General features: G+C 43.5%; 1 protein-coding gene across 1 annotated transcript in view; it reads right to left on the bottom strand.

Moving 5' to 3' along the window:
- The window catches only part of LOC126159238 (exostosin-3-like), a 300,080-nt gene that overhangs the window by 112,325 nt on the left and 162,805 nt on the right, over positions 1-24,950 (bottom strand). Inside the window, exons 4-5 of the mRNA XM_049916501.1 lie at positions 13,543-13,659; positions 13,162-13,255 (exon numbers count right to left, since the gene is read on the bottom strand). Of these exons, the coding sequence (XP_049772458.1) occupies positions 13,162-13,255; positions 13,543-13,659 (211 nt within the window). The remainder of the gene's footprint in view (positions 1-13,161; positions 13,256-13,542; positions 13,660-24,950) is intronic.

The following is a 24,950-nucleotide window of genomic DNA, read 5'->3' as shown; positions in this document are numbered from 1 at the left end:
TATTCTCCACAGTGAATGGGCCACTCCACTGGTAATAGTTTGCAAACTTAGTGGCATCTTAAAACATGGTGACGAACTCATAGTGGCGATAAACACAAGGTTGAAACGCAATTGCATCCTCTAGGAACGCCAGATAATTTCTTTACAGAATTAGTCCACGGCTCCACAGTCAATGTAATCAGTCTTGCAGACTTTCAATTTCCCTTGAGCGCAGCATTACAGACGTATGTAGTGCTCAATACGTCAGCTGGCAGAAAAGACTCACATGTAACCGTAATCGGCTAAAATTCGAAATTTCTTCAACTTCAGGCATATTCCAGCATTTTATGGATCAGTTCCTGTCTGATATTCCAAACTATGTCGTATACCTTCATGATATCTTCGTTACATGTGTAACTTAAGAGTACCACCTTCGCAATATCAAGCTTTTGTTTCAGACATTTACAGAAAAGACTGAAATGCAAAGTGCACATGCGTGGTAGAACTTCGATACGGGAATGACTGAATTTTTCTCTGGAATATTTATTAGATTTATTTATTTATTCACTTAACCGAACTGATTAGAGCCATCAGGCCTTCAATTACATTGGACAAAGGTTTCACACATACAGCGCCTTTCATACATCGTAGTTACCTAAAAAATAACAACTTTAATATGACAAATGGTATTAAAATGATTTGAATGTCTGTATTGGCAATATGAGTAATTAATACTGATTGTTATGAACCAATGAAGTTAACACTGGTAGTACTTTAAGTACTGCTGCTGTTGTCATTAATAACGATAATTATATTAACTTAGGGATACTATTAAGGGTAATAATAACAACGATAGTGGCAGATACAAAAACAAATTGTGGGTGTACAAATTAAATGTTTTCTGATATAGCGAGTTCTGGGAAAAGAAAAATTTAAGCAGACTGCTCAGACTACGAATACTAGGAAAAGAGCAATATCTGTTTAGGAGGAAGAATTTACAGAGTAACGAGTGCGTACAGGGACAATGGTAACTATTATTGTTGATTTGTTAGCTATGTCATTAACTGTCTTCTGAAGCTGGAGATGTTATTCAGTTCTCTATTACAATGTGGGAGGCTACTCCAGATTTGAGTTCCTCCTACTGAGAAGGACTTCGAAAAAGTGCTGAACGAAGGAGTGGAACAGAAAAGATTGTGCTCTGATGGGACAGATGTTTCTGATATGTTCTTCAGACAAGAGATTTAAGGACAAGAAGGTGTATGAGGGACAGTATACATTGATAAGGCAGTAGGGAAGACATAGGATACGGAAATGTCTGCGCTTGTTCGCAAGCAGTCAGGATAGCTGTGCCTATTATGGTGAAATTGGATCAAAGAGAACATCACATATAACGAACACAAGCATTCATAACCAGTTTCAACTAGTGTGAGATTTCCTGGGAAAGTCCTTGCAAGACAAAACCTCTGTAATAATAACTGGAAGTGTAAGTGTTTGTACAAGTTTCTTTCCATGTAAAGAGGGAAATGCGTTTTGTAATTTTGTAGGAAATGAATAGATGCTGATGCCTTCTTGCTTGTTTCAGCTACGTAGCCAAATTTAAATTTTTGTCTATTATTATTGCTAGACTCTATGTTGAGGGAGAGAAGTTGATGTACATACCATTTAGATTTAAAAATGGTAGGGATTCCCGATGTTTGGGGATAACAGGGCTAGAATGACAAACCAGTACCGCTTGTGGGTATTGGATGGGTTGAGATTTAAACCTAGATGATGATCCCATTTCGATAGTGCGCACAGATCGGTACTGAGAGTCTAGGTAGCTGTGTTCAGGTTTATTGGTTTTGCACTTACATACAACGGGAAGTCATCAGCGTACATGTGGTATTTGCAATAGGACAAAAGTCATGACACGTCATTGACATACAATGAAAAGAGAATAGGACCTAATGTCGAACACTGGGGGACGCCTGATACTACCTGCCCCCCTCCCCCCTCACAATTGTGACATCATGATGCCATACACGAAGCATCGCTGGAAAGACGTCATGTATGAGCGAAACCATTGCACTGCACTTCGCGAGAAATTGAGGCTGCTAAGTTTGGCAAGTAAAGTGTCGAAGTTAACAGTCGTCGCTGTAATTTAAGGAACACATGAAAGTCACCTCTTGTGCATTTATGGAAAACTTCACGTCATCTCCTGTAGTGTTTAAGGCTGATCTTGTGCTGTGACGTTTTCGGAAACCTGATTCGTTTTCGTGTAGTAGGTTGTTTGTAGTTAGGTGGTTTGTTAGCTAGTCGTGGACTATATATTCTAAGGCCTTGGACAGGGCAGAAAGGCTGCAAATAGATCGGTAAATAGAGGGTGCTTTGGCGACGTCCTTTTGAGATAGTTGCTTAACTAGTTCCTGTTTGCAGGCCTCAAGGAAAACACTTGTGGTTAAGGCGTCGTTGAAGATATCTATTATAATGGGTAGCAGTGGGCCAATAAGAAGCATTTGGTCTGTGTTTCCATCGTTTTCGGTAGATGCTGATTCGATATGCATTGCTGATTTTTCGACAGTGTTGCAACTATCAAGGTTTAGATAGAAATATTCGTGGCTACAGTCGTTTACCCTATGAAGTGTCTAATTCGTTTGCAATTGAATTATGTTTGTAGGTGAAATGAAGTATCCGTTCAGTTCTTCAGCTGGGGCTACGGAATCAGCTACAGCTTTTAGTTTGCCTACACCAAGACGATGAAACTTTTTCCATACGACATCTGGTGTATTTCTGTTGTTGGTTGATGGATGGGGACGACTGAGTTTAGCATCCCTCACAGTCTGACTGACTATGTTCCTCTTCTGCTTGTCAGCAATATGATTTTCGGGCATAGGGCGCAATTTATATGCTCAATGTACAGCGTCTCTAAGAATCATGAGCTGTCTTAGTTCTTCAGTTAGCTACAGTGCAGGTTTCGTTCGTACTTTTCCAGTATATAGGGGAGTATATTTATTATATAGCTGAGTAAGTTTGTTATAAAATCAATGAATTTTTTTCGTTTATGTCCGAGAAAGGAATGGAAGACGGCCCTCAAACCATTCCTTGCGCCGCAGTTGATAGTTCAGATTCATTAATGTGTTTGAAGTCTCGATATGTAGTCAGCTGTGGTTTCTTTCTGGGTCATTCTAGCGAGTACATCATGAAAATTATGTTATGGGCAGACACGTCAGGTGCAGATATTTGAGAGACACGAATTACTCTAATTGGGGATTTCGTTGCAAATATGCAGGAGATAAGCAAAATGATGTGAACAGTGGTAGCAATGGGATGGTTGGGTTTGAGGGTCAACAACACAGGTAACGCACGTGTCGCGCTGGACTGCGTGTGTTCAGTACGGACTAGGTGTCAGTGCAGGTTGTTTACGAGTAGTGCACACTTTGTATTTGCTTTCAGAGGTCGAGGTCGAGGTGCAGTGGAAGATCTAAAAGAGTTCCAAAGAGGGCAGATTGTGGGTGCCGCATTACCTGGAGCATCAGTAAACAAAACAGCCAATTTATTGAATGTTTCAGGAGCAACTGTTCCAATAGTCATGGCAGCCTACACAAAACATGGAAAGACATCATCGCGTAAATGTAATAGTGGGTGCAAATCAAAACTAATTGACAGATGTCTTCGTACGCTAACAGGAATTGTGTCAAAACAACACAAAACTACGGCGATTGAAGTGACTGTAGAGCTCAATAGCCATCTTCGAGCCCCGTATCTATCGACACTGTCCGCCAAGAAATCCATCAAGTGAATATTCATGGACAAGCTGCTATACCGAAATCATTAATGACGACAGCCAACGCAAAGAAGCGTAAAACATGTCAGGAGCATAAATCGTGGACGACTGATCAGTGGAAACAGATCATATGGTCTTATGAGTCAACGTTTTTGTTATTTCCTACATCGGGTCAGGCTTACGTTGAGAACACCAAAAGAAGTCTACAATCCCGATTGCTCGATTTCAACGGTTAAGCATGGAGGTGGAACTGTCATGGTGTGGGCAGCCGTGTAACAGCCATCGATTATATGAACATTTTAGGTGATCAGGTGCACCCCATGATTCAAATGTTTTTCCCAACAATGATGCCATATTTCAGGATGATAACGCTTCCATTCACAAAGCCAGGACAGTAGAATAGTAGTGTGGAGTATGCAACTGAACTGCACCGTCTTCCCTGGCCAGCACAGTCCCCGGACATGAATATTATCGAACCTTTATGGGCGGTATTAGATCGCAAACTCCGGAGCAATTTCCTCCACCCTCGGCACTACAGTGGTTAGAACAGGTTCTGATCGCAGAGTGGCGAAACATCCCACTGGAGACCATAGAATCATTGTTTGCCAGTATTCCAAGAAGAATCATGGCTGTAGTACGGTCAAATGGGGGTCCAACCCCTTATTAATAAACCATTCCCAAGTAAGTACAGGTGTTTCCTACTCCCTGTAGGTATGATAGTGAGACTACAGTTCATATGATGGGTAGAGCAAGCTGAGGTAGCCACATATTTGAAGAAGAAAACATCCGCTTCAGTTTTACACTGGAAGGACTATTGTACAGAAATTTATGTTAGTGTTACCAGCTATTATTATACGCTCAGATTTCTGTTCAAGACACGAAAGAGCAGTGTCGAAGCAGGTAAATCCGCCTACCGTAGGAGGTACGTCAAGTACTTTCTCTTAAGGAATTTGATCTGTATGGAAATATATTACACCTATTTACCTTCATTACTGTTGGACGTGAGTTGCACAGTAGGTGATAAATGAGAGCATATGCAGACCCCTACTCCTTCTCCTTGTCCATTAAATCTGTTGTGTCTAAGAAAGATGTGGTCATCCAGATTTACTGAAATTGTTGACCACTTGGTCTGAGCCAGGTCCCTGACAGCAGTATTTCACGGAAGTCTATGTCTTCAAATATATGACGGAGCTCGTCGAGATGCTGGCAGAGAGTTGACATTTGCGAGTGCAACATGGAGCTTGGTTTGTTCAGAAGCACAACGTCCGAGGACGACGTTGCTGGTCACCTGCTGCTCTGGGTCACCGCTGACGGCAGGAAAAGGCACAAGGAAACGCGCCAGTGTGGTGGTAGTGTGGGGGGGAGTGGGTACCTTGTTCCATGGAGTGAAAGCTGCATGTGTCTCCACGGGGGAGGCAGGTATGTGGCCAAGACAGGTGGGGCTCCAGCGGCCGTTTAACAGCAGAGTTGTGGCAGGAAAAGAAACTCGGTAAACAGAGCTGAAATAGTCTACGCGCAACAGTACTGAAAGAAAGCGGAATAACATCAGAGTGTGCTATTAATGGCACTAATGATAAGTGACAACAACCGTGTGATGATAAGCTGCTAAAAAAAATAATGAAGGGAGACTAAATTTATATGCCGGCCGGTGTGACCGAGCGATTCTAGGCGCTTCAGTCTGGAACCACGAGACCGCTACGGTCGTAGGTTCGAATCCTGCCTCGGGCATGGATGTGTGTGATGTCCCTAGATTAGTTAGGTTTAACTAGTTCTAAGTTCTAGGGGAAGGGTGAGAGGTGCATCCGCCTCTCCGGAGTGCGAGGTGCAGTTGCCGAGGAGCGTCGCGTGAAATCGTCGATGACGGTCACCGAGGAGGACCATTGCACTGGCGACGGTGCGCTGAACCCGGCAGTTCGGAAGTGCCCTTGACCTAGGGGCGAGGTCGGTGGGCGAGCTGCAGAAGTCCCCCCCCCCCCATCCCATGCCAGAGGAGCCGGTCTGGGGTAAGAGACGGGCTACCACCTCCTTTTTATCACTCGTACAAAATGGCGACACCAGAAACGAGTGAAACGAGTGCGATTTCGAGAGTTTCTCTTGCGCCTGATCCCTCTCCACAGGACGAGGTGGGACAGGCAGAGGAGGATTACTCAGTGATGAAGAGGCACGCTAAAATTACGCTGCTCCTGGAGCAAAGCATAAAAAATGGGAAAATAAGCCAGGCAGCAATCTCGTAAATAAAAAATGAATTGGCTGCATGGGCAATTGCTCACGCAAAACTAGAAGGACGTGTAGAGGAGTTAGAGAAAGAGAATACCCGATTGAGACTACAACAACAACAACAACCGAGCAAGACTTGGGCGGCTGTGGCTGCACAAACCCCCAACAAACAAAACAACACGAAAGAGACCATAGACAGGGTGACTAAGAAACAAGAGACGGCGGTCTTTCTCAGGACCTTGCCTGGACAAGATACAAGCGTCAAAAGAATCCAGGAACTTTTAACCACAACAATTGACCCTGTGAAAGACAAAATAAAGATTAAGCGAGTTAAACCAAGCCGAAACTCGGTGATTGTAGAAGTTGCGTCTGAGGAGGACAAAAACAAACTGCTTGAGAACCCGAAATTAAACGCAGTTGTAAAGTGTGAACCGCCAAAAAAGAGGAACCCCTTAGTCATACTGTACGATGTTCCTACAGTAATGACAAACGAGGAACTATGTGAGGCAATTAGGAAGCAAAATTTTGAGAGCATGAACGAAAATGATTTCAAAAATAGCTTCAAATTGAGATTTACGACGGGTCCTCGGGACCGTGATGTCGTACATCACGTCGCCGAGGTCTCCGCAACAATGTGGAGGCAAATAACAGCAATGGGCAGACTATACGTGTGATTCCACGCAATAAACACTAAAGACTACATTGTCGTACCTCGTTGTCACAATTGCGACGACTTGGACCACATTCTGAGGCACTGCACCAGGGGATCGGCCTGCCCCAAATGCTGTGATAGTGGTCACACCCGAAAAGACTGTAAGGCCACGGCGTCTGCATCCCCTGCAAGAGTCGTGGCAAAAAGTCTTGTGGAGCCACAGGACGGAACTGCCCTACCTACAGGATGGTCGAACAAAGATTAATATCACGAATTGATTATGGTTGAAAACGGCATACCAAGCAGGATGCCAAACCATAAATCCCCGAGCAAAAGGAGGAGGGATGCTATGAGAGCAAGCAAATTTAGGGAATTCCTGAAGTCGCTTACCAGCGCTGACGTACCAACAGTCGACAAATCAATACAAACAGAGTCCCCCACTAGGGACATTGGCATTCAAACTGAGCTCCCCTTAGTGGTCAGAGCACCCTCCTCCCAATGCCGGGACACGCTGCCGACTAAAGATCCAGAACGGCAAGAGCATCCTGTGGTAGCGACAGATAAAGCTGCAAAACCGCTTCAAGAAAACAAGATAACAACATCCACCGTCAGCTCCGTCACAAAAGACAGCCCGGTGGTCAGGTTGCCACCCGTAGATACGGTGAGGGTGTACCCGAATCTCGAGTACACCATGCAACTGGCTAGGCTGGAGCAGGCGACTACCCTGACCACTGTCTTACGACATGTGGTCCGAGTAGGACATGAGAACGGACGGAGGATTACCTTCTCGGTGATGGAGGCTCTGGACAGAATACAATTAAAGTCAGTGAACCTCCCCACTGATTTCGGGGCACTGCGCGACCTACTCAAAAAGGTATTTGAAAGACGAGGAGAAAAATTTGACCTAGATGAAATCTACCATCAATCAGTGATGGCGAACGGACGACTAACATATGACTGGAACAAAACCTGGCCACATGACCTCATACACACTTACTTTCCATGACGACCAAAATAAAAATAGGATAACTCGATACTCATAACAGTCGACTAGTAATGCAGGAGCTCCGTAAGGAAGTCGTGGAAAAGAGACTGGACATACTCTGTTTACAGAAGCCGTACTCTCTGGCTGGAAAAGTCGCGTTCACTGCCGCAACATGGCAAACCGTCAGCAGTGGGGATACCCCCAGAGCGGCCATCCTGGTAACAAGCACCGCACTGCGCGCAACGCCTCTGTCACAGTACTCCAATAGTCACTGCAACGTCGTGGAGATACAATCTCCTGCTGGAATTGTAATTATCATTAACATGTACTTCCAGTACGGAGACAGAATCGAACAGCACATAGACCATCTAGTGAGTGTCGCCACGGCGTTGCGGGGATGCAAAATCATCATAACTGTTGACATAAACGCCAAATCCCCCCTATGGTACAGTGGCACAAGGGATGAAAATGGTGCTAAAGCAGAAGAAATGATTATGGCTCTTCAACTAGTGGTCGAAAACAGACCAGGCAATCCCACCACCTACGTGGCCGGAGGGGGTCAGGGTACAAACATTGATGTGACGTTGGTCACGCCAAACGCAGTAAATATGCTCCAAGAGTGGAGAGTGGTAGACAACGCCACCACTAGTGATCACAATTTAATTACCTTTATTGTAGGAGACAGAGAGTGCCACTGGGCCATGGGGTGGGAGATGCAAAGAAACTTTAAAAAAACAGATTGGGAACGCCTAGCCAGAGTGTGCGACATTCCTCCATTACCGGAAGGGGACGCACGACAGGACTTTAAGATGGATGACAGAGCCGAGGGGCTGGTACGCGCAATAACATTGACGATTAAGGCGGCCGTACCAACCAGGAGGAAGGCCATGGCGGCCACACCGTCACCATGGTCAGCCGAGCTACAAGAACTGCGTCAGTCTGTCAGAAGACTGAGAAAGCACTACCAGCGCAGTGTCGTCTGGTGGGAAAAGCAAAGATGGCTGCAGTTATACCGGGAGGCAAAAGATAACTTCCAAAAAAGAGCTACAGAAGACCAGAATAAAAAGTTGGGAAACTTTTGTAACCAACCAGCTGGCCTTCGATCCTTGGGGTGTGCCATATAGATTGGTGAGGGAGAAGATCCGCTCCCCAACAATGATATCAACGATCAGGCACGGGGACGGGATGACGGAATCCTGGCAGGAAACTGCCGAGGTCCTCCTCCGGTCCCTGTTGCCTGACGATGACAGAAATGACGACGCTAAAGAGCAGTGTCAATTACGGAATGGTTCAAAAATGGCTCTGAGCACTATGGGACTCAACATCTTAGGTCATAAGTCCCCTAGAACTTAGAACTACTTAAACCTAACTAACCTAAGGACATCACACACACCCATGCCCGAGGCAGGATTCGAACCTGCGACCGTAGCAGTCCCGCGGTTCCGGACTGCAGCACCAGAACCGCTAGACCACCGCGCCCGGCATTACGGAATGAAGACCTTGTTAGGTATGTAAATGACGAAGCGGTCCTCCCCTTTTCTGAGGAGGAGGTTGCTGCTCTCATCAAGTCTCTAAAGAAAGGAAAATCCCCCGGGCCAGACGGCATTGTGGCGGAGGTGGTGCAATTCTTAGCCCCAAAGCTAGTTAAGCCGCTCACTCATCTCTTCAACGAATGCCTCAGGCAGGGCAGATTTCCAAATATATGGAAAACCGCAAACGTGGTAATCATTAAGAAAGGCCCTGAGAAGGACCCTGCTGAGGCCAAATCCTACAGGCCCATTTGTCTGCTGGATGGCTGAGGAGCTATTGTGAGGATCGGGAGGTATGGCTATTATCCCCTAGCGGGAAAGTCGGGAAAACTATCACCAAGGGTTGCCCCCAGGGCTCCGTGTTGGGTCCCCTTTTCTGAGACATCCACATGGAGCCTCTTCTGGACAGCCTGCAACAGAGCGAAGAGGTGCTAGAGGTGATAGTCTACGCTGATGACCTCCTCCGGCTGGTCGGCGGCCGAAGTCGCGAGGACATAGAACCGAAAATAGAGAGAGCAATAGACAAACTACAACTATGGTGCCGCAACACCAAGATGACTATCTCACCAACCAAATCGACTTATCTATTACTCAAAGGGCAGCTAATGAGAAATCCGACAGTGAGAATTGACAGTACGCCGGTTCTTCGGAGACGAGAAACGCGCTTCTTGGGAATCATCATCGATGAAAGGTGGAACTTCGCAAAGCACATAGAAACCGTGACCCAGAAAGCACTACAACTACTAAATAACCTGATTTCTATCGGAAATAAGAGATTTCACCTTCCGCCTCGTCTAATTAAGGTTTATCATAATAGTATACTGACGTCAATAGTGGGTTAGGGCTCGAGAGTCTGGGCTCACAGGCTCACGAGGGTGGTGCCCGCCGTGAAGGTGAGAAGAGTGCAAAGGAACATGTTACTAAGGTCCGTGGGAGCATACAGAACATCTCCGGGAGGAGCCCTGTTAATCATAATGGGGCTCTGTCCCCTGGATATAAAGACAAGGGAACAGGCTTCATGGTACTGGGCCAAGAAAGATAATATCACAAAAGTAGAGGAAATTATGGGGGCACCAGTTAGGGAAAAAGGGGAGATACTGGGAAGGGGTGAAGATCTATGGCAGGAGATATGGGAGTCAGGTGAAGCTGGTAGAAGAACCTTTCAGGTCCTACCAGATGTTAAGGAAAGAATGAAAATGAAATACTTCGAGCCAACTCGGAGATTGTTCCACTTTCTCACAGGTCATGGCCCCTATCCGACTTATCTATGTCGGTTTGGGAAAAGGGCGACGCCCGCGTGCGACTGTGGCGCACCGGAGGGTACTCCTGACCATGTGGTTTACGAGTGCCCCCTTTTCGATGATGTAGCCGACACATTAAGACGACAACTACCAAGTACACACACTTATGACCTTCTAAGACAAGAGGAGGCCTTTCAGAGACTGAACACGCTAGCCAACGAGGTATCACAAAAATTATTAACAACTTTTCTGAGAGACCTTCGTGACTAGATAAAAAGAAATCACCGATTGTGACCACTGCCCCAATCCCGTACCGCCTGTTCGTGGATAGGTCGACTTCACAGTTGGAATCCGTCACGTGCAGGGCTAGGGGGACTGGGGTGATCCTCATCACGAACTGAGACAACGCACCAACTGTGACGTAGAATAGGTAGTAGATTTAGTTAAATAGAATAGGATAGTAAGTTAGGAACCGGCAGCGATAAATAGTAACTTCTTACCGGCCCTGTGCCAGGGGCATGCTCACAGGGATTAGCTCTATGAGCGAGGCATCCAAGTAGGTTTATATTATTAACACTGGCACAACTGTAACGCTGCAGGCAGTTAATACTAACCTTTCGTAGATACTAGAAATTATACTAACACTAGTAAAATTAGAAGTAGTCTGCCTAGTAATAAATATAGTACTGTCTATAGTAAAGTAGAATGTAGAAGCTGCTACTATAACACTAGAAATATAAGGCCAACTAATCATTAAGGTGGTGGGTCATTTTGTATAATTATTATTGTTATGGAAATAAAGAATTTAAAAAAAAGTTCTAGGGGAACGATGACCTCAGATGTTAAGTCTCATAGTGCACAGAGCCACATGAACCATTTTTTGAACCAACTAAATTCATACAATTATTGACAAAGTAAATAAGAAACAGAAATAAGTAATGAAACAAAACAAAACAATTAATGTTTTAGATACGTCATGGTTAACTGTACTGTGCAATAACTGTGAACATACAAACTTGTGACAGCAAGGGTTCACTGTTCTCATCTCCTAAAGCACAGAATTTCGAGTTCATTTGCATGGATATCTGATCTCTTTCCATTTTTCGGTCCTCACCATAATCATGCCATCATTTGTCCATACGTTTTGTAGACCAAATACCGGCCGCGGTGGCCGAGCGCTTCTAGGCGCTTCAGTCCGGAGTCGCGCGACTGCTATGGTCGCAGGTTAGAATCCTGCCTCGGGCATGGATGTGTGCGATGTCCTTAGGTTAGGTAGGTTTAAGTAGTTCTAAGTTCCAGGGGACTGATGACCTCAGATGTTAAGTCCCATAGTGCTCAGAGTCATTTGAACCATTTTTGTAGACCAAATCTCGAAATTGCGTTGTTCAAAATGTTTAATCTCTCTCAGGTGAGACCCACTCATATCGTCAGACGTTAATTCGCGATATTCTTCTTGGCGCTGAACATTTCGGATCTTTTCTTGTGCGACGCCAATTTCACTATCATTGGTCTTGTAGAACATGGCACCCCGGGTCTCATTCATGACATCTTCCAATGTCGTTCAGTGTCACCTACAGCTATAGGCCTTGCATCTCGCTGTCTAGATTCATCACTAAGTCGACTGTCTTCCAAACAGTCTAAGATTATTGAGTCTGCGATATTGTTCAAGTTCGTCAGACTTCGAGAACAGTTTCTGTTCGAGCAATCGTTCCCTGTCCTCAGCGTCTTTCAATGATTTGTTCAGAGCACTTATCTTTACTGACGTAGTTAAAGAAATCGGGGTTAGTGCCCACTAGTTCGCCTTTACAAAAGTATCAAATACGTGTGAATTCCTAAGGGACAAAACGCTGAGGTCATCGGCCCGTAGACTTACACATTACGTAAACTAACTTACAATAACTTACTCTAAGAACAACACACACACACCCAGCCCGAGGGAGGACTCGAACCTCCGGTGGGGGGGCCGCAGTCCGTGACATGGCGCCTGAATCCGCGCGGCCACTCCGCGCGGCTCAAAAGTATCATAACATATAAATATTGCAAAGAGAACACACACACGCTGAAGCTTTGACGTGGAGGATCCAAGTTCAAAAGCCGACCAATAAAAAAAGTTACTATTATGAAAGGAATTACATAAGATATTCAGAGATTACTAAACACTTCACATACGACAGTTGCACAACATGAATATTTTTTCACAGTATCTTATCATAATTATGAATATCTGTGTTACACTTTATATATATTTTTTGTTGTGAGTTCAGTATAGTTCGTGCTTCTTTAAGCACGTCCTCAAACTGAAACACCTAAACTAATAAGTTATTTATTAACTAGAAGTATCAGCGTGATCTGATGGTGAATGTATGATTGTGTATACGTAATATTAGAATTCGACATTATGGGAATTGAAATAAACATCCCTATATTGCACGGCATATAAAATGCGTTCTACCGCTGCAACCTATGTTATCAACTTACAGACTGCAGAAACTAAAGGGAAGCCTTATGTTACAGTTCACGTATAACCTGTAACTCAATTATACATAGCAGGATTTCATTGTATAGCAAAAGACACCTAAAGTTTCTTAGGAATACATGTTATGTGGTAAATGTTTGTTTAGGATAATCCTCTTAGTTATGTGGCTCATTTGGTGAACAGAAAAAATTTCCTTCAGAGTTAAGCAAATGATGCTCAGCATCAACGACAAATCAAACAAAATGACATAATTTTGTCTTACAAGAACAGTGAAGAAGCTCATTACCATATTTTTATTCAGTTATAATTTTCACCTTACCGAAGAATTTAGCATCAGACGGAAGGACAGTGTCAAAAGGTAACTGTGGATAGAGCCGAAACGGGTCTCCCCAGTCATTCCATATTTCGTGTCCCTGCCAAAAAGATAAAAATAGCAAGAACTGTAGCACAGTTCAGTGGCGTTAGCCACTGACTGGTCTATTGGAATGCATATGCTGTAGCCGACACAACTTAAAGTAAAAAATTCATTTATGCCAAGTCGACCTGAAGATGATATTCTGTGGCTCTTGCAGCTTCAATGCAAAGTTACTTTTTTTAAGTTTAACATCTATTCATTGCAAGGCCAATAATTGCTTACCAGTATAATAATTATGAACTAACTGATAAAAGGAGCGTGATGAACAACGTGAATGGAACGTACCTGAGTAAGAAGTACAGTGAAATTTCGTTTAAACTTTGGCGATGGGTACGGAGGTTCAATGGGCCCCAGGTACTCCCCAAAATCAGTCTCTGCATCGTCGACTTTGGCCTTCAGCGGCTGCAAAGGATTTCAAGTGCAAGCACTATCATACAATGAAACTCCATTTTAAAATTCATGTAGTACTTAATTCAGAAACATATTCATGGCTTTCTTAAATAATGTTCAGTCCAGATTACGTAAACAGAAACATCAAAATCTGATTGCTTGCTGGATTTATCTCTACAACATAACTGTTGGTTTTCATGTGTAAACCGCAGTGAACATCAGAAATTAAAAATAGCAGAACTTAGAAGTATATCTGAATAAATAGTTTGTCTCAAAATAATGGAGGTAGTAACAAATGTGCGATATTACAGTGTCTTTGTTGATCTGAATTACGATGCAGAATGTCTCACTTGTACGGGATTATACATAATTGGTGTACGAGTGTAGGTTTTAGACGCGTAGTTGGCGACATGTGGAAGTCTGGATGTGACCGCGGGTCGTAAACGAACAGCCAAATGCTGAGGCGTTCGCGGTAAGTGGGAAACCCGGGTTCGAGTCCGATCCAGCACAGAATTTCATCGTCGTAATTCCATTCTACGCTGATTTTTGTCCATATTCGCAACTGCGAATACATTTAATGTGTAGTTACAAATGTGTTTATACTGATTAAGCCCCGACCTGTAATTATGCCTGGTATTTGGCTTTTGGGGAGGCAAATAGAAGTTAGAGCTCAAATTTTCTGGGTGAGGAACAAAAATAGAGGCGCGCACACACACACACACACACACACACACACACACACACACACAGAGAGAGAGAGAGAGAGAGAGAGACAGACAGACAGACAGACTGACAGACACAGAGAGAGAGAGGGGGGGGGTGAAGAGAAGAGTGATGAGGACTCAGCTAAATACACCTTTAGGAGGAGAAATAAATCACTCCAGTAATGGTGTTGTACCTGTGCTTGTGGATCCTTACTGAATGAAAAGCCAAAACGTTATGGCCATCTGCTTAATAGCTTCTTTGTCCGTCTTTGGAATGAAAGACGTCACTGATTCTGCGTATCAGGGATATGACAATTTGTTGATAGTGTTGTGGCGTTGCGTGGCATTAGCTGTCTACGAGGCTTCCGATATCCACCCAGATGGACCCCATAGAACTTACACCGGGAGAATTTGGTTGCCGAGACATCAACGTCAGTTCACTGTAATCCTCCTCGGTTCTGGCTCCAAAATTAGGACAATTATGGTGCTGAAAGATGATGTCGCCGTCAAAGAAGACATCAACCATAATGGGATGCCGGTGGAAATCCGAAACACTTGTGCGTGCACCAACATTGTGCTCTTTCGGCAAAGATTCCACAGACCACAATATAACCTGCTTTATAGAGCAGTCAAGTCTTCGAACACAACGTTCTGCGAAGATTCGTGGATGTCCTACTATTTAGCACATTTTTTTCTGTCAGCAATCTTCTGACTGGTTTGATGCGGCCCACCACAAATTCCTCTCCTGTGCTAATCTCTTCATCTCTAAGTAGCACTAGCAATCTACGTCCTCAATTATTTGCTGGATGTATTCCAATCTCTGTCCTCCTCTACAGGTTTTTCCCTCTACACCTCCCTCTAGTTCCATGGTAGTCATTCTCTCATGTCTTAACAAAAGCCCTATCATCCTAGTGTTAGTTTCAATGTCCTCCTACCTCCTTCGGTAGATCCTAATGACAGTAGCACGTGAACATTCGACCAGATTCGCCGTTTTCGAGATACTTGTTCACAATCTTTGCATAATAATAATCCTCAGTTTGTCAAAGTCGCTTATTATCTCAATGTATTACTACACGTGCAGCTCATATCTTCGCTAGTGTGATCCCCCGTCCGTGTCTGTTCCGCTCACATGCTTTTGTAACTGCATCTAGTGCCTGCAGCGCCACTAAGCAGCATCCAGCGTCACGGTGGACAGTGATCACAGTGTTTTGGCTTGTTAGTGTATGTACTTTAAAGCATGTCAGCCCACATTGCTATCTGCACTGTACAGGAAGTTATCCTACACACACAGAAAAATAAAATAGAGAAGCAGGTCTGGAACAAACATATGCAAAACACAATGGCTAACAAGTTTTTAAAAAATTGGTAGTTTATGACTTAATGAGTGTATGGAGAATCCATTGGTCAAACTGCGCATAATGAGTAATTAATGTTTGTCGAGTATGTATAGGAAAAGAAATCCACTTCTGTACAACTATAGTACTGATGAAAAATTGCTTGAGACAATATTTATCGTAAGGTATCTAGGAGTTAGTCTCTATAACGATCTTAAATGGAAATGACCGATCACGTAAAGCAGACAGTAGGAAAAGCAGCTGCCAGACATAAATTTATAGATAGTCTCTTAAGGAAATGTACGAGAGTTGTTTTTTAAGTAAGGGCCGTTTTTATTTTTTAAAAAAGATACAAATACTTTTGTAAAAAAACTTTTATTTTCTGATTCTACACTTAACTATTTTTCTACATAGTTGCCTTGTTTATTTAAGCACTTGTCATATCGTACAACTAAGTTTTTAATTCCCTCTTCAAAGAATTGGGCCGCCTGATCCGACAGCCAAGAGTTCACGGCCGCTTTCACTTCATCGTCGTCATTGAAGCGCTGCCCGCCAAGATGGTGTTTCAGGTACCAGAAAAGGTGAAAATCGCTAGGAGCAAGGTCGGGGCTGTATGGTGCATGGTCCAAAACTTCCCAGCTAAAAGAATCAATCAAATTCCGAGTCTTTTGAGAGGTGTGAGGCCTAGCGTTACCGTGCAGGAGCAAAACTCCTTTTGTCAGCATGCCGCGCCTTTTGTTTTGAATTGCTCTGCGGACCTTCTTTAGAGTTGCACAGTAGGCATCTGAGTTGATTGTCGTTCCTCGTGGCATAAAGTCCACTAGCAAAACACCGCGCCGGTCCCAGAACACAGTTGCCATAATCTTGCGCTTTGACAGCGTCTGTTTGGCTTTGACCTTGACGGGTGAGGTTGTGTGTCGCCATTCAATCGATTGTCCCTTGCTTTCGGGAGTGATATGGGATGCCCATAATTCATCTCCAGTGACAATTTGACTCAACATGTCATCCCCTTCTTCCTCGTAACGAATCAAAAAGTCCAATGAAGTGGCAAATCTCTTCCCTTTGTGGTCCTCTGTGAGGAGTCTGGGTACCCACCGAGAACACAGTTTCTTAAAGTTTAGGTTTTCAGACACAATTTTGTACAAAACAGATCTTGAAACTTGTGGAAATTCCAAAGAAAGAATGGAAATTGTGAATCTTCTGTCCTCACGAATCTTTGTTTCGACTGCAGCCACCAACTCATCAATGATCACATAGGGCCGGCCTGAGCGTTCTTCGTCATGGACGTTTTGACGGCCATTTTTAAACTCTCTAACCCATTGACGCACTTTACCTTCACTCATTGCATTCAAGCCATAAACTTCTGTTAACTGGCGATGAATTTCTGCAGCTGATAGGCTTCTCGCGGTCAAAAACCGTATCACTGACCGTATCTCACACGCGGCGGGCGATTCAATAATCCTACAGAGCTGCAACTTGCATCAGTGTGAACGGGAAGGATGCCGGCAAGTGGCGCGGTAGCTTGTTGCGGCGTCCGCGCGAACTACGGGACTATACGCGCGAATGGCCCTTACTTAAAGAACAACCCTCATAACTCATCCATGAAGGAAGTGGTTCATAAAGCCCTTGTTCAACCGATGCTTGAGTGCTGTTCATCAATATGGAATGTTTATCTGGTAAAAGTGACAGAAGAGATAGAGAAGATCCAACAAAAGGCAGCGCTTTTCGTCATGGAATTGTTTAATCAGCATGAGTACTTTACATAAATGCTCAAGAAACTCCACTGGCAAAAGCTACAAGAGAGGTGTCAAGCATCACAGTGACATTTACTGTAGTAGGGAGATGGAGGTATGAGCCCACTTTTGATATTAATTTGATAAGCAAATTAACTAAACTAATCAATTAATTACCTCCAAACCACCCCACCCAACTGACCATGCCGACACGAACCCCAGATAACTCTGTGTGTTCTCTGCCTGCACATGGGTTCTGACACCACTGTTCCCCTTCCCCCTGGCCGGCCGGAGTGGCCGAGCGGTTCTAGTCGCTACAGACTGGAACTGCGTGATCGCTACGGTCCCAGGTTCGAATCCTGCCTCGGGCATGGATGTGTGTGATGTCCTTAGGTTAGTTAGATTTAAATAGTTCTAAATTCTAGGGGACTGATGACTTTAGCAGTCAAGTCCCATAAGGCTCAGAGCCATTTGAACCAACCCTTCCCCCTCCCCCACCTGTTCTATTGACAGAAATTCCGAATTTTGGCAGGAATATCGAATTTTGGTGGAAATTGCGAATTCTGGTGGGAATTTATTTGTCTCAGGGCTGTGCTGAAGTACCACCACACCCACACCTGGGAACTATCTTCGAATTAAAGATGGCAGTACCCTCTCTGAGAATCGAGCCCTGGTTCTCCTGGAAGCAAAGCCCAAGTGTACCCCTTAACACAATTATACCACCAGAGATGCATGGAGCTGGTGGGAAATTAAAAATGGAAGTGCCTTTTTTGGGACTCAGACCATGGCCCTTCTGAACAGTGAGACCAAGTACACCTCCTAACATATACAAGCTGCCCAGATGCAGGAGAGGAACGTCAGGTTAGTGTACTTTATTTATTTTGTTTGGGAAAATGAAGTAAAGATCTGTTATAATTAAATATTTAATCATAAATATCGACTCTAATTACACAACTATATGCATAACGCTACACAAGGACCACCTAACATCGCGATATAGCTCAAAAATGGATGATGTCACACAACTGGAGTTATCCTGCCAGGAAAAAGTTTCACAATGCGACTTGAAACTAGTGACAGACCCACTCAGACTTTACCATTCACCTACAAGCTGGTGGCAAAAAGGCTGGGTTGTATGGTACGATTTATATTCTTTCTGGAGAGAAATATGTTCAATTGACGAGATGCTGGTGTTGGACAGAGTGTGTTAGCTGTAAGCATATATCTGAGGAGAGTATCTGTCTTTGTTTGAGGTCAGAGTTCGCTATAGATGCCTGTTCGACAATCGGCCCGCAGCCCAGGTAATCAAAACCAATACATGCTACAATAACTAATGGAAAAATGCATAATTGTTCTTCGAAAATGTCATGATAAAATCAGCACTCTTATCGAATGGGTCATAATGCAACACATGTACTGGGGAAAATCGTCATCCTGAAAGACTGCAGAGGGGGCAGTAGTTGAACGTACATTCTCCTCGATGGGTGCCAATGAAATAGCCAAACTGGAAGCAGTCTCACCCCCTTCCATACATCATCCCTCCCTTCCTCCCACCATCCATCTCCTCCACCATGCCCGTTCTGCCTTACCGCTGGCAGTGTACAAGGGGATTCTTCTGGTCGTATTGATATACTATCTCCAGTCTGCGGAAATCAGTCGCAGATAGACAAAAGGCAAGAAGAAGAGAGTTTGTTAAATGTATTTCTAGGAAAGACTGCACCCCTTCCGAAATTACAACGAAATTCTGGAGAACGCTCCACATCGCTTTTTCAAATGGCAAGCTTCTGCCCCCATGCCATGCTTAGCAGCCCGCAGCCCTTTTGGCGCAGCACAAACTGGCCGTTGTCGCTTACCACGCTGAGCTGATAGTCCTTCGTGAACACAAAAGCGTGTATAGTCAACTAAACATTCGGAGATAAAAGGACGGCTGCCCCAAGTGCAACTTCTTCGTCTAAAGTATAGTGACACAGCCCCCACATGCCACCTCCACTGGTTGGGGCACTGCTGTATCCACGGACCACCCACAATAGCCTTCCCCCCCACGCTTCCAGCAGCCTACCTTTTTGCGATGGAGAACAATTGTATTTAACGTCAATGCAGCTCTGGCTTGCAAACTCTTAAACATATATCTCAGAAAGATTGGACTCCATCACAACAGCGAAATTCCAGAGAACTCTCCAGATAGCTTTTTCAAAAGTGGGCTGCCTTGAAAACAGGGAGACTTTTGCTTAAAGCGACCATAGACCACAGAGCAGCCTCACATATTCTTATTTAACATCAATGGGTCTCCTACAATGAAGCATCTATTATAAAAGGAAAAAACAATTGTGACAATAATAAATGTCCATTTTCCACGAAAATAGGGCAAGTCATTTTCTTTTAGTTTTATGAGCAAGATCGGTATACTTTCTATGTTCAACTGCAGGATACAATTCGCATATCATTAATTTGCAACATCCAGCGAAGTGCACCGCCACCGATTACAGATGATCAGAAGAGACAAGCCCGCCCTTCGTAAAATCGGGAAGAAAGCGCTATTTTGATGCGAAAAATACCGATCACCGCACTATGTCCATATGTCCCGTTGTTTCCGAACTATCATCAGACTAAAGAAAAAGCGTCAATTTAAATTACGAAGGTAAAACATCTATCTTGAGCAATTTCTTTCAGCTCGGTGAACAAATTACACCACCCGAGATCGTCTATCACGTTCAAATCAATGTCTATAAATGAACTGTCATGCACTTGTGTATTACAAACATTTCAGGCATGTAAAATAACATTAGAGAATACAATCTCTCACGCCAATGGCTCAGATGTCGGAAAAATTACAATCATTTTACGTCCGACAACAACAAGCTATAATTCAAGAGGACCTAACTGATTTGTACATTATGGAAGGTCTCGTTTTAGCAATGCCATGGATCGTATATTATACTGGCGTTTACGAAAGAAATCCTGAGAGTCTGTCCTGTATTAGAACCTTCTATAAGATTTCACCAAGTGTCTCTCTCTTCCGATACATCGAAACCAATTACCGCCTGCGTGAAATTTGACATGTGACATTTTTTATGCATATACCACCTCTACTGACATGTCTGTAATGTTTCTACCATACAGCAGCAGATTCTCGCATTCTACTTTTGTAAGCAATTTGCTCATTACAGTCTGTTTCACGCAAACTACTCACGGGTCGGGGAAAAAAACACTATCATTTCTGGGCTCCATTACGAGCTGTAATTAAAGTCATGTCTCTTTTATCATTAGAGGTATATGAAGTATGAAATAACACAGGACGTATGATAACACCTATTTTTAAACACGCATTCATGACGATAACAATAAAAACAGCTAAGAAATTTTTTTGGAGATTTATGGTAAAGTCTTATGGGACCAAACCGCTGAGGTCATCTGTCCCTAAGCTTACACACTACTTAATCTGATTTAAACTAACTTACGCTAAGAACGACACACACACCCATACCCGAGGGAGGACTCGAACCTCCTACGGGGGAACCTCGCGGACCGTGACAAAACCCCTCAGACCGCGAGGCTACCCCGCGCGGGCCAAATAGCTATGTTTCCACGAGAATAGATGCAGCCGATAGCTATCAGTTCTACAGGCAAATTTGATGTAGTTTTGAGAGAACTATCTCCATCAAAACTTTAAGCAGTTATAGCACTCCTTGTAGCAGAGCCTCCAAGAGATATTATCGTCTTCTGTGTTCCAATGCATTATCGGCCATGTTCAAAATTGTAACGAAAACCTGTTACCGTGTGCGTGTTGTCATCGAGCACATTACATATACACGTATCGCTCCATTCGAGGGGGAGACAGAGCTCGAAGTCGTTGCACAGAGCTACAAAAATGTTTTGTCGTCTGTAATGGAGGAAGACCATATCTGACAGAATATCAATCACACGAGAGGTTTCCTGTATTGTTCCTTCATAAACAGTTTAATAAATTGTGTTTTCGGGTGCAACACATCCATACACTTTGATGTTTCTACCATGACTTTGAGGTCTGCGTCAGCTGCTGTTAAACCGACATTAACACAAAGCTCAACATCACATGGCGTAAATTACGCAGCTCTCACAACACACAGTTTGTTAGAAATAAAACACGGAGGCGATGTTTCTCACTGACAAAAATATGGACGACATCGCAACATATGGAAACTGGAAGAATTGCAGTATTGTAGAGAATTTCCAACAGCTATCCGAAGAGTTTCCTCATGGGTCACTCCTTCTAATATGTCGAGGAGTTCCTTGAAGAATTAAGCTCATTCTTGTTGTGTTTTGATTGCGTTTACTGAAACTTGTGAACTGACTTATTTCGGTTCATAAACATTTTATTTTTTTCTGTTATTACTTTTAAGTTGTAATTTCATGTACTGACATGTTACATGGTCTTGGAGATTTGCTTCTCAATTTGGTCCTTCGGAACATGACATGTAAATAAATAAATAAATCTGTGGTGCCCATCAACAATGGGACAGATGGCCAGTCGTAATCGTAAATTCTGCACTGCGATTGATGCACTGGAAGTATGTAGATAACCTCTTTGCATCGGTATAGGACGCTGTCTAGTATTCTTTGGTGTATATAATTGAATGGATGTACTGCACACCCATCTATCTGCATCCGTAATCTATTGTATGGTACTAACAAAGTAGTGGATGGGTGATTTAGCAATGACACAGAAATTGGGAAGCATTCTAGTGTGTCAATGACTGGCATTGAAATTACGGAACAACTGGTGAAATCGCTAAAATTGATCTTGCTATTAACTGCGGTGTGTATTACAGTACACCTTCCCATATCAACGGTGTCTTTCCCAACCCGTTCATCGACTGGGTACGCTGCTAATTACGGCATAATGATTGACTGACACGACTTGATGAGATGAAGAGAGCCTTGGCAGAACACTGGATATGTGCTACTTGTCGCTGTGGAGCATGGGATTAAATGTAGAGTTCATCACCTTCAGACAGTTGTTTGGAAGCGTTCCTCCGTGCAGCAGAATCGTCCCGTTTCCATATGCTGCGATACCCTCCACATATTTTAATTTTTAATTTTTCACCAATAAGATAACAGTACCTCTTTTTATTTGTAATATATCGCGCATGTTGTGAACAGCACTTCTCGCCGACGGTCAGCACATGTGCATGACTACAGAATGACGGAAAAATGCTCTTCGAAACGGAACATTGAAACATCCGCTAATCTCACGTTGGAGAAGATGAGATTAACTGTGCAGGTCATCAGTTTCGGAAACATGTTGGAAACGCTTTACAATGCAGCAGGCTCTTCCAATTTCTATATGTTGCGATGTCTTCCACATTTATGTCAATGGGAAACATCGCCTCTGTGTTTTCTTTCTACAAAACTGTCTGTTGTGGGAATTGCAAAATTTACGCCATGCGATGTTCAACTTTGTGTGAGAGCTAAAGGATCGAAAAGTGTTAATTCGGTTTAACAGCAGCTGCCGCAGACCTCGAAATCGTGGTAGAAACATTAAAGTTTACGCCGGTGCAAATTGGTTGGATGTGTTCCAACCGAGAAAGCAATATATTAAACTGCTTATGAAGGAACAATAGAGGGAACGTCTCGTGTGATTGATAGGCTGTCAAATAAGGTCTTCCTCAGTACAGATGACAGAACATTTTTGCAGATCTGTGCAAACGACTTCGAGCACTGTCCTCCAGCGCCAATGGAGTGGTACATGGATATGTAATGTAATCGATGACAACACGCAGGCGGTAATTGTTTTTCATTATACTGGAAGAGAGAAAACGGTAACATCTTATAGTAGGCCCTATGACAAACAGTGCTATAACGGCTTAAATTTTGGATGCATATAGTTGTCTCAAAACTATACCGATTTTGTCCATAAAAATAATAGGTAACGGCTGTATCTATTCTCGTGCAATCATAGCTGTATTTATTGATATTGTCACAATTGCATGTTTAAAAATAGGTGTTATGGCACGTCCGGTGTTATTTCATACCTCATAAGCTACAATTATGAAGTAGACATGATTTGAATTACAGTTCGTAGAGGAATCCAGAATTGATAGTTTTTTTCCCGACCTGTGAGTAGGGTGCGTGAAACAGGCTGTGATGAGGAAATTATTTGCAAAACTAGAATGCAAGAATCTGCTGCTTTATTACAGGAACTTCACAAACATGTCGGCAGAGGTGAGCTATGCATCAAAATGTCAAATGTGTGCATGCAGACGGTTCAAAAATGGTTCAAATGTCTCTGAGGTCATCAGTCCCCTAGAACTTAGAACTACTTAAACCTAACTAAGCTAAGGACATCACACACATCCATGCCCGAGGCAGGATTTGAACCTGTGACCATAGCAGCAGTGCGGTTCCGGACTGAAGCGCCTAGAACCACTCGGCCACCCCGGCCGACTTCACGCAGACGGTAATTGGCTTCGATATATTGGAAGAGAGAGACACTTGGTGAAATCTTATAGGAGGTTCTATTACAAGAAAGCCTTTCTCGACTTGTTTCTTAAACACCAGTATGTTACATCGCACAGGTAAAACGAGACCTTCCATAATGTACAAAACAGCTGGGTTCTCTTAAATAATAGTTTGTTGTTGTCGAACGTAAGATGATAGCGTTTGTTCCGACATGTGAGCCAATGGCGTGAGAGATTGTATGGTCTAATGTTATTTCACGTGTCTGAAATATTTGTAATACACACATGCATGACTGTTCATTTACAGACATTGATTTGAACGTGACACACGTTCTGAGGTGGTGTAATTTGTCCACCAGGCTGAAAGAAATTGCTCAAAATATATGATTTTTCTTCGGAATTTGAATTTAGGCTTTTTCTTTACTCTGGTGATGATTTGGAAATAACGGGGACATATTGCAGTCATCCGTATTTTTCGTATCTAAATAGCGTTTTTTCCCCGATTTTACGTAGAGTGGGCATGTCTCTGCTGATCATCTGTAATCGGCGGCGGGGCACTTCGCTGGATGTCGCAAAATTATTATATGCGAATTGTACCCTGCAGTTGGACGTAAGAATTAGACCAGTTTTCCTCATAAAACTAAAAGAAAATGACTTGCTCTATTTTTGTGGGAAGTGGACATTTATTTTGTTGCATATGTGTTTTCCTTTTATAATAGATGCTTCATTATTGGAGACGTGCTGATGTTAAATACTTATGTTACAGCGCAGTGCTCGGAATGACTGAGGTACTAAAGCCGAGGTGGTCGTGTTCAGTAGGAGGTCGCGGCTGTCATTTTAGACAAACAGCCCGCAGTCACTATAGCCTCCATGTATCACGGTTTTTTTTCTGAGGGATGCCTGCGCCGGCCGAAGTGGCCGTGCGGTTAAAGGCGCTGCAGTCTGGAACCGCAAGACCGCTACGGTCGCAGGTTCGAATCCTGCCTCGGGCATGGATGTTTGTGATGTCCTTAGGTTAGTTAGGTTTAACTAGTTCTAAGTTCTAGGGGACTAATGACCTCAGCAGTTGAGTCCCATAGTGCTCAGAGCCATTTG

Source organism: Schistocerca cancellata, chromosome 2 (genome assembly GCF_023864275.1).
Source record: "Schistocerca cancellata isolate TAMUIC-IGC-003103 chromosome 2, iqSchCanc2.1, whole genome shotgun sequence".
In the NCBI taxonomy this organism is placed as follows: Eukaryota; Metazoa; Arthropoda; class Insecta; order Orthoptera; family Acrididae; genus Schistocerca; species Schistocerca cancellata.
This window is presented reverse-complemented; position numbering and strand designations above follow the sequence as displayed.